General features: G+C 37.4%; 1 protein-coding gene across 1 annotated transcript; it reads left to right on the top strand.

Moving 5' to 3' along the window:
• The first annotated feature begins 9,182 nt into the window (after positions 1 to 9,182).
• Positions 9,183 to 13,454, top strand: LOC147866349 (centromere protein X). Its single transcript, XM_087316791.1, has 6 exons — positions 9,183 to 9,320; positions 12,224 to 12,272; positions 12,364 to 12,404; positions 12,495 to 12,534; positions 12,800 to 12,853; positions 13,037 to 13,454. Exons 1-6 carry the CDS (start codon positions 9,288 to 9,290, stop codon positions 13,138 to 13,140), a joined length of 321 nt encoding a protein of 106 aa, XP_087172917.1. The 5' UTR covers positions 9,183 to 9,287; the 3' UTR covers positions 13,141 to 13,454.
• The last annotated feature ends 1,354 nt before the right edge of the window (positions 13,455 to 14,808 follow it).

Below are 14,808 nucleotides of genomic sequence, written 5' to 3' on the forward strand. Positions count from 1 at the left end.
TTCTACAAATTTTTCTTGGTGTAAATCATATTTTTCATGTCGAGGGTTTTATGTGATCACTTGATTTCAAAAAATGTTTAGGGTTTGGCTTAATTATTGATTATTTAGGGCATAGTATGAACCATACGTACATTTAAATTCGTGAACGTTTCAATCATTCGAGTATGGTAAATACCATACTTTTGGATTAACTATTTATTAAGAGGTAAATAAACCTAAAAAAAGGAAAAAAAAACAAAGAAAAACCTAAAAAAAGGTGAAAAAAACAAAAAACAAAAACACAAGAATGTTTGAATAACATGCATTTGTTTTCCAACATACGAAAACGAATGTTATGCTAGACGAACACGAATTTTACGTACTATGATTTAGGGTTTTGGTTGATTTATGATTAACTGTTTTGGTGTAAATCATATTTTTCATGTCGAGGGTTTAGGACTCGGGAAAATGTTTAGGGTTTTGTTGATTATTGATTTCCGAAAATGTTCTAGGGTTTTGTTGATTATTGATTTCAGAAAATGTTCTAGGGTTTTGCTTGATTATTGATTATTTAGGGTTTTGCTTGATTAGAGATAATATTGGGTGGAATGTTAGGAAAAAGAACTAGGTTGAAATGGGCTGATTTTGATAGAGGAGAAGTTGGATTGGTAAGGAATTGGCTGTATTTTTCTTCTTCGTCGATTGAAAACAAAACCCAGATTTGTCGCACAATTTGGGGTGGAAACATTATGTATACAGAAATCGATAGAGTGTTTATGATGCGTTCCTTTCAGCCTTCTCAAAGTGGTCTATTTTGGTATGGTATGTTTTCATCTTTATATGTCTTGTTGGGGGTCAGAGCTTATAAAAACTCTCATGACTGTCTATATTTTGATATTTTGCGGTCTAGACGGCTTCATTCTATCGTTATGGAAGACGAAGTTGTATCTCAAGGGAGTATGTTGCATGTTCGTATATTGTGGAAAAAGGATAAAAAATGGATGTTGAATCCACACCCAAATGATATAAACAATTTATCTTAATTGTGGGTCTACGAGAATAAGCCTATTGACAAACTTTTGTGGGATCCCAATGAATGGAAATGGCAAAGCATATTACCACAAGGAATGCTAGGCAAGCAAATCCCATTTTTTCAGTACTCGGTAAAAATGGGTAGAGAATTGCTAAGGAGGCGCGTGGTTGTTACGCCAGCAACACGTAAATTTTGGAACTTGGGTAATGTACGACACTCTTGGTTAAATGCTTATTGGAAATGACTATGGACCATGGAAATTCCTAGAAAAGTTGTATTGTTTAGATGGTTGTTGGTACATTATGGCACCCCTGTGAAGTCATGGATGAAGGGGCATTGCCATGATTTAAAATGTGACAATTATGATTTGCCCAATGGAACAGTGCACCATGTTTTATGGGTATGTCCTATAGCTAGAGCAATATGGAAAAGAGTGTTGAGAATTTTGTATCCTATTTATGGTAAACAAGTGTACACATGGGGTTTTGTGAGATGGGGAAGGTTGGCTGACGAAATACATAATTATGAAAGGGACTGTGTTGATTTTCTTCTCCTCTTTCATGGAAGACAAGTGTTGGAGGCCTCTTATGCTACACCAATCCATTGTTTGGAAGAAGACAAGGTTTGGTCTACTATATCTTCTTTAGTAGTTTGGATGTTATGGAAGGCAAGATGTAAGTGTGTATTTTAGAATGTCAAATTGAATGTGGTTGAGTTAGTCAAGGAGATATGGTTGATGCTCCTGCATACTCTAAGAGGTCAATATGAAGCAATACATGGTGAGCCTAATGTTGTGTTTTGCAAGCAACAACAATTTCGCGAAATTTGGAAAAAGGCAGAGGTCTTCACCTATTTTGGGGACAGAATAAAATGGAGATACGCTCCACCAAGATGGCTTTTTCCGCCCCCTGTCTTGAAAAGACCTTGCATGAGGGTTTCCACTACTACACATGTTGATTCGTGTGGGTGGGAGGGTTGTAATAGATTGTATGGATACTTTGTAGCCTTTGGGCATCTTTTCATTAATACCACGGTGAATCTTGATTTTTTTATATTTAAAAAAAAAAACAAAAAACTATTGGGTGTGCGTGAGTATTGATTTCAGAAAATGTTTGATTTTATATTTACGATTTTGCTTGATTTCTATATGTTTTCTTTTGCTTGAATTAGGGTTTATTCTGAAATCATACTTTTCATGTCAAGGGTTTAGGGTTTGGGAAAATGTTTAGGGTTTTGCTTGATCACTTGATTTCAGAAAATGTTTAGGGTTTGGCTTGATTATTGATTATTTAGGGTTTTGGTTTATTTATGATTAATTGTTTTGGTGTAAATCATATTTTTCAAGTCGAGGGTTTAGGGTTCAGGAAAATGTTTAGGGTTTTACTTGATTATTGATCGTGTAGGGTTTAGTTTTTTGCTTGATTTAGGAGTTTTGCTTTTGCTTGATCGTGTAGATGGCTGCTAGGTCCAAGTACAAAGAGTGGTGGGATTCTGATAAGGGTGACATATATCCAACTAAAGGGAGGTATGTCATGAACCAATTTTGATTGCTAGTGGTAATGATATGTGATGCATGTATGCTAACCGATGATTTGTTAAAGGGTTTTCGTAACTTAGAAGACATTGGAGAAGTTGTGCATCCAACATGTTTGAGGGTGGAGAGAGGTTGGACTAGGCACTGGTGGTTTCTCGTCCTCGGATTGACCCCATACAGGACATGGCATCATTTAGGGAAAATGCTCCTCCAAATGGTATATGGATTTGGTCTCATTGTATTATCTTAATCTTCTTGTAACAAATGGTCTGGCCTATCTAACGCATACTCAAACAACAGATTGTGAGTTCCCAAACTCGTTGTATAGGATTGAAAGAGATGCACATGGGAACAAGCCTCATGCATGTATTGTGGTTGAGTATTGCCGCCTCTTGCCAAGGTGGTATCAGGAAAAATGCGACATGGAAACACACTTACACGGGGCACATGCAATTGACATAGTTATGCCATGAAGGAGGAGGATAACGAAGGAGGAGGGTACTCCGGGGGCATGCTTCAATCACTATGAGCGCTAGAGATCGCTCAAGTGTTTCATGAACCCCGAAATCAAGTACCACGGAAATAGGCAATCATACATCCAAAATTTGAAGGTTAGGTCCGTTTCGAGGTTCAACTCCACTCCAATTGAACTCCGACTTGACACCGAGGCAGGGTTCGCGGCGAGATTTATGGAGCACAAGATGGCCATCAACGACTCCAGAAAGGATGAACGGATGGAGATGTTGAAGAAGAAGATTGCATCCTGATTGGATTCTTATGTAAGTATGAGCCTGTCATGCTTTTTTAGTGTCGGAGGGTTAAATCTTTGGATTCAAATAATAACATGTGTCTATTTGATGTGAAACAATGTAAAAAGGTGGGGATATCCACCGAAGAGGATGGCATGTCAACTGATACACCAAAGGCACAAAACCCATCCGATGTGTCCACGCCACCTAGACGGAGACGACTGAAAATGCAAGTTAGACGGAAGGAGGTCGACTCAAACACAAACGTTGTCCCATTAACATTAGATTTAGATGAGGCAACGCCTATTGTGGCCATAGTAAAAATTGGAAGTGCCAAGACCACCAGATCGTGGATCCAAACACCGGCCAAACTATTTGTCAGGTTTAGGATTTGTGTTTTACAATTTGTATATTATAGTGATTTAAGTGTGGCTCGATTCATGATGCATGTATCTTTTTTTGACATAGGTACTAGTTGACCAATGGAAGGCTCGATCTCGCCATTCACGTTGCGTAGTCAGAGCTTCAGACGATATGCAAGGATGGAGAAATGGCATCCACATGAACCATGACATTATTCACCATGTGGATGGAGTACCCCTTGCCCCATGAGGTGCCAGAACGGTTCACTGTAGTCGACCCACTTTGGGTGTAGTTACACAAACAAACGACGAATGTGCAAGACATCCTCAGATGTGTGGCCGAGCGTGATTTCATCGTCATTCTGATTGGGGTATCGGGCCATTATGTGTTTTGGACAAAGATGCAACAAAAAGTTTATGAGTTGATTAGCATAGTAGTCTTTTATGATCCATTGAACAACGAGGTGACCAACACCGTGCGGAGTCTTGCAGATATCGCGATTCAAACAATTGTTAGTGCAACGGAAGACCACACCATTGTGTTGGAGGGTCAACAGCACGTAATGCACATCCCAACTCAGAAAAATGGTTGGGATTGTGGCTTTTACGTGATGAAGACTATACAGATTTTGGTCAAGGAGTTTTTACTAGGATGGATATCTCCGGATTTTGTAAGTGTGATTGCAAATGTATGCCTCATGTGGATTGGATAAGTCTTGTTCTTATACATATTTGGTGACAAGGCACAGATATGCGGTTCACCAAATATGATGTGGATTCCCTTCAGATTCAGGTCACAGGGTGGGCACGAAGGGTATTGGGATTTCCAGTTGCGTAGGGTGGGCACATTTTGAAAATTTTGTATAGCTATCAAATTTTGTGAAATTTTGTATATGGTGGATATTGTAAATATGGTATTATATTTTGTATGCGGTGGATATTGTAAATATGGTCTTATATTTTGTATACGGTGAATCTTGTAAATATGGTCTTTTTTTTCTTCAAAGATTTTCCTCATTAGTATTAAGAGAAAACATGTGAATGCTACAACTTAAGCTTGTGTGCCCAAAAGCTTACAATTTTCATGTACAATGATATACGATAATCTTGTAAATATGGTCTTATATTTTGTATACGACGGATATTGTAATTATGGTCAACTTTTTGTATACGGAGGATTTCTATATGGCGAAAATGCCACTCATTGTATATCGATTAGCCTTATTAATGGATTAGCTATGAAAAAGATTGATTCAAAAAAAGTTGTTTATCTCAAGTGTTGGTTCCCTAAAAGTTTGATTCAGAAAATGTTGTTGTTAATCTCAAATGTTGGTTCCCCAAAAGGTTGATTTAGAAATGTTGTTTATTCAAGTGTTGGGTCCCAATAAGTTTGATTAAGAAAATGTTGTTGTTTATTTCAAGTGTTGGTTCCCAAAACAATTTATTCGGAATTTAATGTGGTTGTATACAAAAGTGTTGGTTCCCAAAATGTTGTGGATTAAAAAATCTCTAGTTTTTTATTCACCAAGTATAGTCTACGATGAAAAATGCCAAGTAGTTGATTCATTGCATACAATTTTGTCCAACCTATATTAATTAGGTCGCCCAACCTGTTAATCCGGTCACCCAACCTGATTGATATGGTCGTCCATTCTATTATCAGGTCGCCCAACCTACTATAATCAGGTCGTTCATTCTATGATAAGGTCGCCCAACTTTCTCAACAGGTCGCCTAACCGACAACAACCAACAACCAACAACCAAATTAACATGTTTTTGATTAAACAACAAAAATAACAATCATATTAATGTGTTTTTAATCATAGAGTTTGAGTCACTATAAACCCTAAACCGTCGTTTTAATAAGATTTTATTCATACTCCAATTAATCTGATCCACATCTAATTCATACTCTAGCAAGGCACATCTTATTCATACTCCAATTAATCACATTTGATTCTGAAATTTTCAATTAATCACAACCTACTATCCAATTAGTCACATCAAGATCACTGCATGAATCCACATGACCAGGATTTGATCACCTCATTATATGATTACGAGGATGGTTATGCATTTGAATCATACTCCACAACTTTCGACGAAGAGTTGGAGTCGTCTGCATCTGATGAAGAGTTGGCATGGTCTTCATCCGACAAAGATTGTGATTTGTCTTCATCTGAACGGGAGGAGGAGGAGGTTGATCCCTTCATGCACTGTTCGGTCATGTATTTTGCTTTCACAAGAGGTACGATGATTTGATGCTTAAATATTTATCGGGTCAAGTTAATGTAACGTTTGAAACATTAAGTGTAGTCGCAAGGGGTGCACCTCTCAATCTCCATGCATGGAGGCGCATGAAGAGTCGTTTCATGCTCAGAAATGAGAGTGCGATCTACCTTAAGGAATCACCTAATCTTCAGGTTATGTACGTAGAGAATTGGAGGGAGGTAGTATTGGTGTCACATGGTAGCGCATCACATTGCCTATTGACGGGTACTCTGAAAGAGTTAAAGAGACATTGGGCCCATGACCTTCGTGACTATGGGTTCACTAGTGCGTATGTGAAAGCATTGGTTGACCAATGTGGTTTTCAACTTGTGTCGAAGTCAACTCTTGCTGACATGGGGAGGCAAGTGTTGTGAAATATAAAAAGTCTAGACCTAGACAAGTGATCGAGATAGATGATATGCTCACAGATGTTCAATCAAAGTATCACATCCGCTTGCGTAAAGGGGTTGCGAGGGGTGCATGAGTGACTAGGTTCAATTGTCATCGAGCCGGTGCGTCTCGATGTCAATATCTGTGCACTCGACGTAGAAAGCCTTCATCCCGAGGTGCGTGTACTTTCAATGTGGGTGTTCGACGGAATGACAGGGTTGACCATGGGACCATGGCCATTTCAATATATGGACCTCATCGTGGTCATGTACGGGGAAGTAGACCGGATGCATACTATTTGCCGGCACGCCCAAATGTTATAAGTAGTTGCAAAGATGATATTTTTGATATTGAATGTGCAAGGCATGTGGCATGGATGAGCATGTGTAAGGAAACATATCATATGTCCAAGGCTAGTCCATTAGAACATGTTAGTTATAGGTTCTTTATGATACCAAAGGAGGTCCATAACATGGCCAACAAGTTAAAAATTGGGAGTGCCATGTTAGAGGTTGATTGATTTTTGATGATGCAAGATGCCTATGCACTCTGAGATCTTGGGAAGGTGGCTCATGTCCAACCTTACTTGCCTGGTGAATATGGATCTCTCGCAAGGCGACCATTTATCTTAGTGCTTCAAGATGAATGGATGTTAGAAATGTGTGAGTGATTGTCAATAAACAACTATTGGGCAATTGACTCCACGTTTAAAACCAACCAATTTGGGTTGCCATTATATGTAGTTGTGGCCCCAAACGCCATGGGAATTAGCATCCCATTATGGTACATGATATGTAGTTTTGATAAGAGGTCAAACCATGACCAAGTTGCTTTAGAAACTTGCTTGAGAATCATATTTGCAAGGATGCCCAATGTGAGGCCAAATGCGATAGTCATCGATAAAAGTTGAACATCATATAATGCCATAAGTAATGTGGTTGCAGCAGACCATCAATCTTGGATTGTTGCAAATGGGCAAAGGTCGCAAACACATTGTCGACTTTCATTGTGTCGGTTCCACACCAAAAAAGCATGGGTGGACAACTTTTTGCCAAAGGTAAGTGCAAATGAGAGAAACCATCTTTATCAGCGGATGTGCCAACTCATGCAATGCATTATAGAATTCACATTCAATGCCCAATGTGAGGAGTTAAAGGTAGAATATGCAAACAACCTAGGTGTTTGGCAATATATAGGAGGATGGTGTGGCTTGACATGTGTGTGAAGGAAATTGTGGCCCAAGTTTGGTAGAATGTTCAACTACAAACATGTTGACACTACCAATATTGTGGAGAGACATTGGCATTTTGTCAAATATACTGCCTTGAGAAGAAGAATAAATCAATCAATTACCAATCTTGTGCATGTTTTAATCGGGGATAGTGAAATTGGCACTTGCATTAGAGGGGTCGTTATTGAATGGTACAAGCAACGACAAGAAACATGTGAGAGTGGTAGATTTGCACCCAATGCAACTTGTAGGGATCAAAGGTCAAGACTTAAAGAGGCCAAGAGGATACTAGAGAGGTATGAAACTAATATTGTGACAGTGCATATCGTGGACGAGCCCCGATATTGGTTTAAAATATTGAGCTTGACAACTCCCACTCTATGGTATAATACATATAGTTTCAGTGGTCAAATTGTGATTGCCAAGACCTTGCGAGTAAATGTAAGAATATACTTAGCATCCGGATGATTATTGAGAGGCACATGCCACATCTATGTGGGTCGTTGCCTTTTATAGATCACGTGGCCCATATGCACAATGACCATTTCACAAAAATAGAAGTGGAAACAGAGGTAGAACCAATCGACAAGACAAACCCTATAACATCATATATGGAGGAATGGACATTAGAATTACAATCGGCCGAGGTAGCTATTCAATGTCTCAGGCAAGGGTTATGATCCCTTGACCGTGCAAAAGTTTTGGCATGTATGCCATCCATTTTAGAAATGAGTCAGATGGTGTATCACGTTGGTGCACCGAAACCAACCAATGAAGAAGACGGTGGATCCATAAGGCGGAAGCAAGCAATTGGTGCGAAGAGAGGAGCATTGGTTGACATTTCACAAAGATCCCATTGGCAACTCCCCAAACACTTCCAAAAAACATATCGGATAAATGCAAAGAGGTGCAAGTCGACCTAGGAGGTGGTTGCCAATATGTGTGACAGAGATGATTTGATGCTTGCATTGCGATGCTGTGACCTTCAGATCAAGGGACTCGAATGCTGATTGTTGCAAGAATTGTAGCAGCATCTTGCCATCATTCGCAGATGAGCCATAAACATGGCTTGAGTGGTTGTTTAGGAACTTAAATTAGTTTAGCCAATTTCGAATGACTAGATTTTAAGTTGATTTATGTTTCAAGTATGTTTTAAGTTGAATTTTTGGTGTTAGGTCTAAGTGTGTGTATTTTTTGAACTTTTATTTTTTATGTTTTAAGATGATATTTTGTTGTTAAGGCTAAGTTTTTAAGTATCATGGTGAAGTTTGTTGATTTTGGAAGTTTTAATGTTTTAGTCTATGACTGTTTGATGTGTTGTTTTAAGTTTTAAGTTTCAAGTTCAAACTTATTAGAAGATTTTGGTGGAAATGATACATTTGGTTGGGCGACCGGGTACGGTTGGGAGACCTGCCACGATCAAGGTTGGGCGACCTCTGACAACTATTTATTTGCGCGTTCTTTCTTATCCAATTCGGACGGTGCAGATTGTACGCGCCATCAACCGAGGGACCTGCATCCTCTGTGACCGCGATTCCTCGCCAGCCCTATTTATGATTTGGTAGCGGATAGACACGAACATACATACATACATACATACATACATACATACATACATACATATGTATGTATGTATGTGGTAGTGAATGGGCAAGTTTAACACAAGAACAGGGGACAAAAACTATATAAAGAATAGGAACAGACCAGTTCCTTTTTCCATCGAAGATTTCAGCGGGAAATGGAGGGAAATGCACAGTCCTCGTTTGATCCTGTAAGAAATGTCTTCTCTCTGATTTAGGGTTTTGATGTACATTTATACATGTACGAATTCAATAACTGTTAAGATTTGCGTGCGTAAATATATAGAATGTATATTCAGATTGAGCCTGATTGTGTATTTGTTCATTGCATAATCAAAAGGTCAATACAAACCATATATGGGTTTAGGGTTGAGGGTGAGTTAAATCAAGGTAGACATAGGCATGTATTGACCCCTAAACTCTATGCATGTATATTTGTGTATGTATATGTAGATGTCTGTATATACACATACACTCATGCACGCATATAGACTGAAGTCAGAGTACCCACTAAAAATGTCATACCAAGCTTACTGCCAATGCATTTTTAATGGGTACCCAGAATTCAGTCTACTTATGCGATCATCAATTTTCCTTCATATGATTTAGTTTTATCTTGTGAATGGGTGGATTTTAAGATAAGAGTAATAGCTCTTAAAAAACTCTTGTTTTGTACTGATGACATATTCCATGGGGTGTGATGAGAGCAAAGTAAAAAATGGCTTTTTTTTAACTTTTTGAGCTCAACTCACCATATCAATGCCCATTACAAGTTATGTCGGGAGTCCTTCAAACAATGGACTTAGACTTATCTATATGTCAGAAGATCTAGATATGATCTAAATTTCTTCAAGTCTGTGATAAGATATAGGAAAGAGAAATGGGTTGAGAACATGAAAAGTTGTTGCGTCTTGTCAGTATTGGGCGACATTTCTTTCTATTTAATTTAGGCTAGGACTAAACATTAAGGAAAGTGACAGTTTCGAAATGCATATTCATTGAGAGGTCATGTTTACTAATATCTAGAATTACTCATATACAACATCCTATCATTCATTGGCAGGAAATCAAGCAAGGAGTGAATACCACCACAGGCCCACACTCTGAAATCACATTGATCACTGGTATTACACTAGGACACTCTTCTTGTAGACCGAGAAAGTAGAATTGTCATCAGTGATGAGCTACATGTAGTCTATCATCTACATAAGCTTGTGGTGAAAGTTCAACTTGGGAATGAGGATGAATGGACTGGTGGTGCGGAAAAGATTCTTAGCTCAAGTGGTATTGCTCGTTGCATTATAGCTAGATTAGGGACAAAATGATAAAAAGAGATAGCTTCATGAGGAAAAGAAGATAAAAGGCAGAGAAAGTAAGGAGCTTGAGGATTGATCAGAGAAGAAAAGGAAAACCTAAGATTGAGAGTATATTGAGGGTGAGTTAAATCAAGATAGCACAGGGGTGGCCGGTAGGATTGTAACTCCTCCATGAAGGAGCATGCTTTCGATCAAGATGCATACTCATTGATCAATGCAACAAATCTTTTCCACATCTTTGGCTCCTGAAGCTTATTTTTACTTGAGTAAACCTCAGGACAATTTAACTTGCATAGGATTGTAACTCCTCCATGAAGGAGCATGCTTTCGATCAAGATGCGTAATCATTGGTCAATGCAACCGATCTTTTCCACATCTTTGGCTCCTGAAGTTTATTTTTACTTGAGTGAGCCTCAGGACAATTTAACTTGCATATCATTTCTTACTTCCCATAAAGATCTAGGTTGGTGTATTGGAAATCTCAAACATGGTTATTCTTGGTATGAATAAGTTCAGTATTAAAGTGCCCAAAAAAGACCAATTTATTGTGGAAGTCACACTATTTGATATGATCCCAATGATCTTATACTTTCCATCCCTGTTGCTTTAGCTAAAGAAAACCTTTGATAGGTTTTTGCTTGCCATAACCTGATTTTGCAGTACCCTGAAAAAAAAAAGAAATGCAGTTGTTATCCGAAAAGAATGGAAGAGAGAATGTTATGAAGTGTAGAGCCATCATGGTACAAGACTTGTCATTGTAAGCTATGTGTATGACTTGTTTATGGAAGAGATCATATATGTGGATGACACATATATGAGCTCTTCCATAAACTTTGTGATAACAACACTATGTCATCCATCTATGTGGAAAACACATTTATGGTCTCTCCACTCAACAACACATTATATGTCCTAATTTTTCATCTAAAACGTCTCCAAATGTGAAACAACACATTATATGTCCTAATTTTTCATATCAAGAAAGATGAATTTTCTTTCCAATATTCTAGCATGACTTCCATCAGTTTTGCTCCTCTTTTCCAATATTAAGCGAAATTGGGGATCACCTACAAGTCTCGTGGAAAAGCATTTTGACATTGTTATGATGTTTTTCATAATGTTTTCCAGTTTTTTATTATCATTCCTGCATCTTAAATAATAATAATAATAGTAATAGCAAACGTTTTCATATAGAAAAGTGCGTCTCAATGTTTTAGGCATGGTGGATCATGGAATAAAATGATTGCAAGGGAATGAAGCGTTCCTTGTAATGCTAAAGTTTTTTTGCGGAGAGTCATATCCATCATTGGGGTTTCATCCATAGTGTGTACCATGCAAAAGAAGATGGTGTCTTTTCTTATGTCATTCTGCCATAGATGATATTGCACATAGAAGTTCTTTTGTTGTCTGGTTGCTTGCCATACAGGAAATGCTAAAAAAATCTAATTTTTTTTGTATTTAAGATATGATTTAAACTTCCGCTCTGAAGTGTTCACTCTAAGACATAATTTAAACTCAGTACCTGAAACTCAGTGAATTTAAAGCCTGGAAACATTAATGAGATTCAGATCAAATTAGAAAAACATAGACTTTTATAGATCTTAGTATGTAATGCATGATGTATCCATATAAAAAGGAGAAGTCGCAAAACATGAGATGAATCATCAAATTGGGGAAGAAAATAATAGTTAAAAGTGTTCAAACTAATGTCAACATTTGATCATCCCAATTCACTCTGTGACTATAAACTTTCTAAGTGGTGGTTTTTGGGTCTGCAGGATACAGTTGTGGAAATTTTCAGATTAGTATGGGCTCGAACATTAAGAGGTGTTTCCAAATGGATCTCTTGAAACTTTCTAAAACAGTTAAGATTTTGTGGATGTTGATACTAACAATGACATTTTATATCATCTTCCAGAGCGGGAACAGAAACAAGACAATGATCTAGTGGAAGTAGAAGTGGGTATCACTTTATCAGTAATTAGTTACTATTATTGAAAATTTCAATGTATATGATGAAATCTGACTCATGTGACAATTTTCTTCCAGAGTGGGTTGGCTGCTACCAAGAAAAAAAAAGTGACCACTGGTAATGCAACAATAGATTTTTTCATGTTTTTTTTTGCTCTGGCTTCATTATTTCACAAGCTATAAATATATATTTGAAAATATGCTATATGGGATTAAGCTTGTTTTGTTGTTTGGATTGGTTTTATGATTCCACAAATTTAGATATGATATATGAGCATTAGCAATCTTCTTGTTTTTTGTTTCACAAGCTGTGTACTTCTACATATTCTTAACGTGGTGGAGTTCAACAATCTTGCTTTAAAAAAAAACCATGTGGATGGCAGCTAATGCGAATTCGTTGAAGTTAAGCTGCGAGCTTCTGAAGCTGTTTGTCACAGGTACGTAAGGGATCAATCTCTTTCTTATATGTTTTCCTTAATGGGATTTAAGCTTTATTGTTATAAGGCAATCGAGGGTGAATCTGGGAATTGAACTCTTGACCTATTGGCTTATAGCCCTCGATATTGCAGAAGTGTGACCGGATGTTTTTGCTTTACTTTATACAATTTAATGTTACCCAGAAGCTATAGAACGAGCTGCTCTTATAGCTGAAGCAGAAGGCATGGTGGTGATTGAACCCACCCACTTAGAGAGAATATTGCCTCAGCTTCTTTTGGATTTTTGAAGCACTTTGCTCTCAACAACAATCATGAGTGATATGAATGTCTTCAGAAGGAAACACCTTTCCGGACCGTTTTTCTTTTCAACACTTTCTATGCATTTCGCACAGTTGTTATATCCAGCCTTTTATTTTGGTTTTCAAGCTGGGGTTCATTGGATGGCGAAGCTTTTGTTTAGTGTTAGTCAATGAAGAAGTCTAATTGTATCAAAAACTCGAGTTCCATTGTTGCAATAGGGGATATGGTGTTTTGCTTTTTCACCATCTTTGCAATTTGGTATGAGGAAGCAGACATTGTATTAGTAAATGTGTTCATTCTATCACTGGATTCATGAATCCTTGCATGTAATAGATGCATATACATGTGTAAATATGTTGTGTAACATTTTCGGTTTCTTGTATACATGCATTTTTGTTTTATAAGTAGGGTTATGTTTGAGACATCAGTTGTGTATAATGCATTTATCAAGCATGTAAGTTTGATAGTGCCAACATATAGGGTCTTAGTTTTTGAAGAATGTTTGCTATCTTTATATTAAGAAAATACAACCTTGCCTTTTACCCGTAATAAAACCTAATAATGTCACCACTGGTTAATGAAGTCAATACGATGTAGGATTGCATGAATGAGGAGCATAGAGTAATAAGAGAGTGAGAGTAAGCTAAGGAAGATTAAGAAAGAGTTTGCATATTTGAGGCTCTGATAGTGTGAGGTATTCACATACATGGGTCCATGTTTCTAAGGTGTAATATACATGCACATTTTACTCATGTACATTCTGTTGGCTACGAATGAATACATGGTTCTATGGATATTTTTTGGTTAAGGTTAAATTTAAGTGTGATGTTAATAGAGAAAATCAACATTCATGAGGGGCGAAGCTTTATGAGATGTTAATAGAGCAATTGAAGCATCACTTCATTCCTGGTCTGATTGACTTGACAAAGACATATTTACTTGAATAAGACGTTTAACTAATCTACCTCTTGTCAACAACCAAATATGTTTTTTGTGCAAATGTTAGTAATGCAGCAGATGGGGGTCCAAAGCTAAGATGCCTTCATCTACGTAAGAGAAGAAAAAGTTATACATAATAGCAATGAATAATGGTTGTATCTCAAAGGAGGCAAGTTTACTCTCAAGCCTAAAGTGTTAATTGCATTATAAAAGGACAAGAGTGCCTAGTTGCTTAACCTTTTGTAGTCGGAGCTTGAAGGTCAATTGGTTTTTTATGTCAATTTTGTATAATACATTATTGTCTTCTACCCAAGATTAGAATCTTGTTTTCTAGTTTACAATAAGATTACACGAAATTTATTATGCACCAATCTCCTAAATCTGAAGCAAGCATTTAGGTTTTACGAGGATCTCAAATAACCAACATTGAAAATTTTAAAGTACGTTGAAAGGAATTGAAGATACTTCCAAAAGCCTCTTGTGAAAGTTAATGACCAACTGTACATCCTTCCCTTAAAGGGCTATGGAGATGAATCGATATACATCCAAAGAAGTAGAGAACAACCAATAATGGGGGCAAAACAGCCAAATCATCTTAACATCTATTACCTGAATTGGAATGCAACACCAAAGCTTTGGAAAGCAATTTGTAATAATCATTCCAGATCGGGAAAGCAATTTGTAATAATAGTTGAGAGTCTGCATGTGTATATGTT

This window comes from Azolla caroliniana, unplaced genomic scaffold (genome assembly GCF_043228905.1).
Source record: "Azolla caroliniana isolate FFs.n. ecotype wild unplaced genomic scaffold, voAzoCaro1.0.p SCAF_3, whole genome shotgun sequence".
In the NCBI taxonomy this organism is placed as follows: Eukaryota; Viridiplantae; Streptophyta; class Polypodiopsida; order Salviniales; family Salviniaceae; genus Azolla; species Azolla caroliniana.

What these genes read in the sequence shown, in the direction of transcription:
- LOC147866349 (XM_087316791.1), top strand. Translation starts at nt 9,288, where the DNA reads ATGGAGGGAAATGCACAGTCCTCGTTTGATCCT. An exon ending in ATGGGCTCGAACATTAAGAG is followed by an intron (nt 12,273 to 12,363) that starts GTGTTTCCAAAT and finishes ATCATCTTCCAG; the next exon opens with AGCGGGAACAGAAACAAGAC. An exon ending in ATGATCTAGTGGAAGTAGAA is followed by an intron (nt 12,405 to 12,494) that starts GTGGGTATCACT and finishes ATTTTCTTCCAG; the next exon opens with AGTGGGTTGGCTGCTACCAA.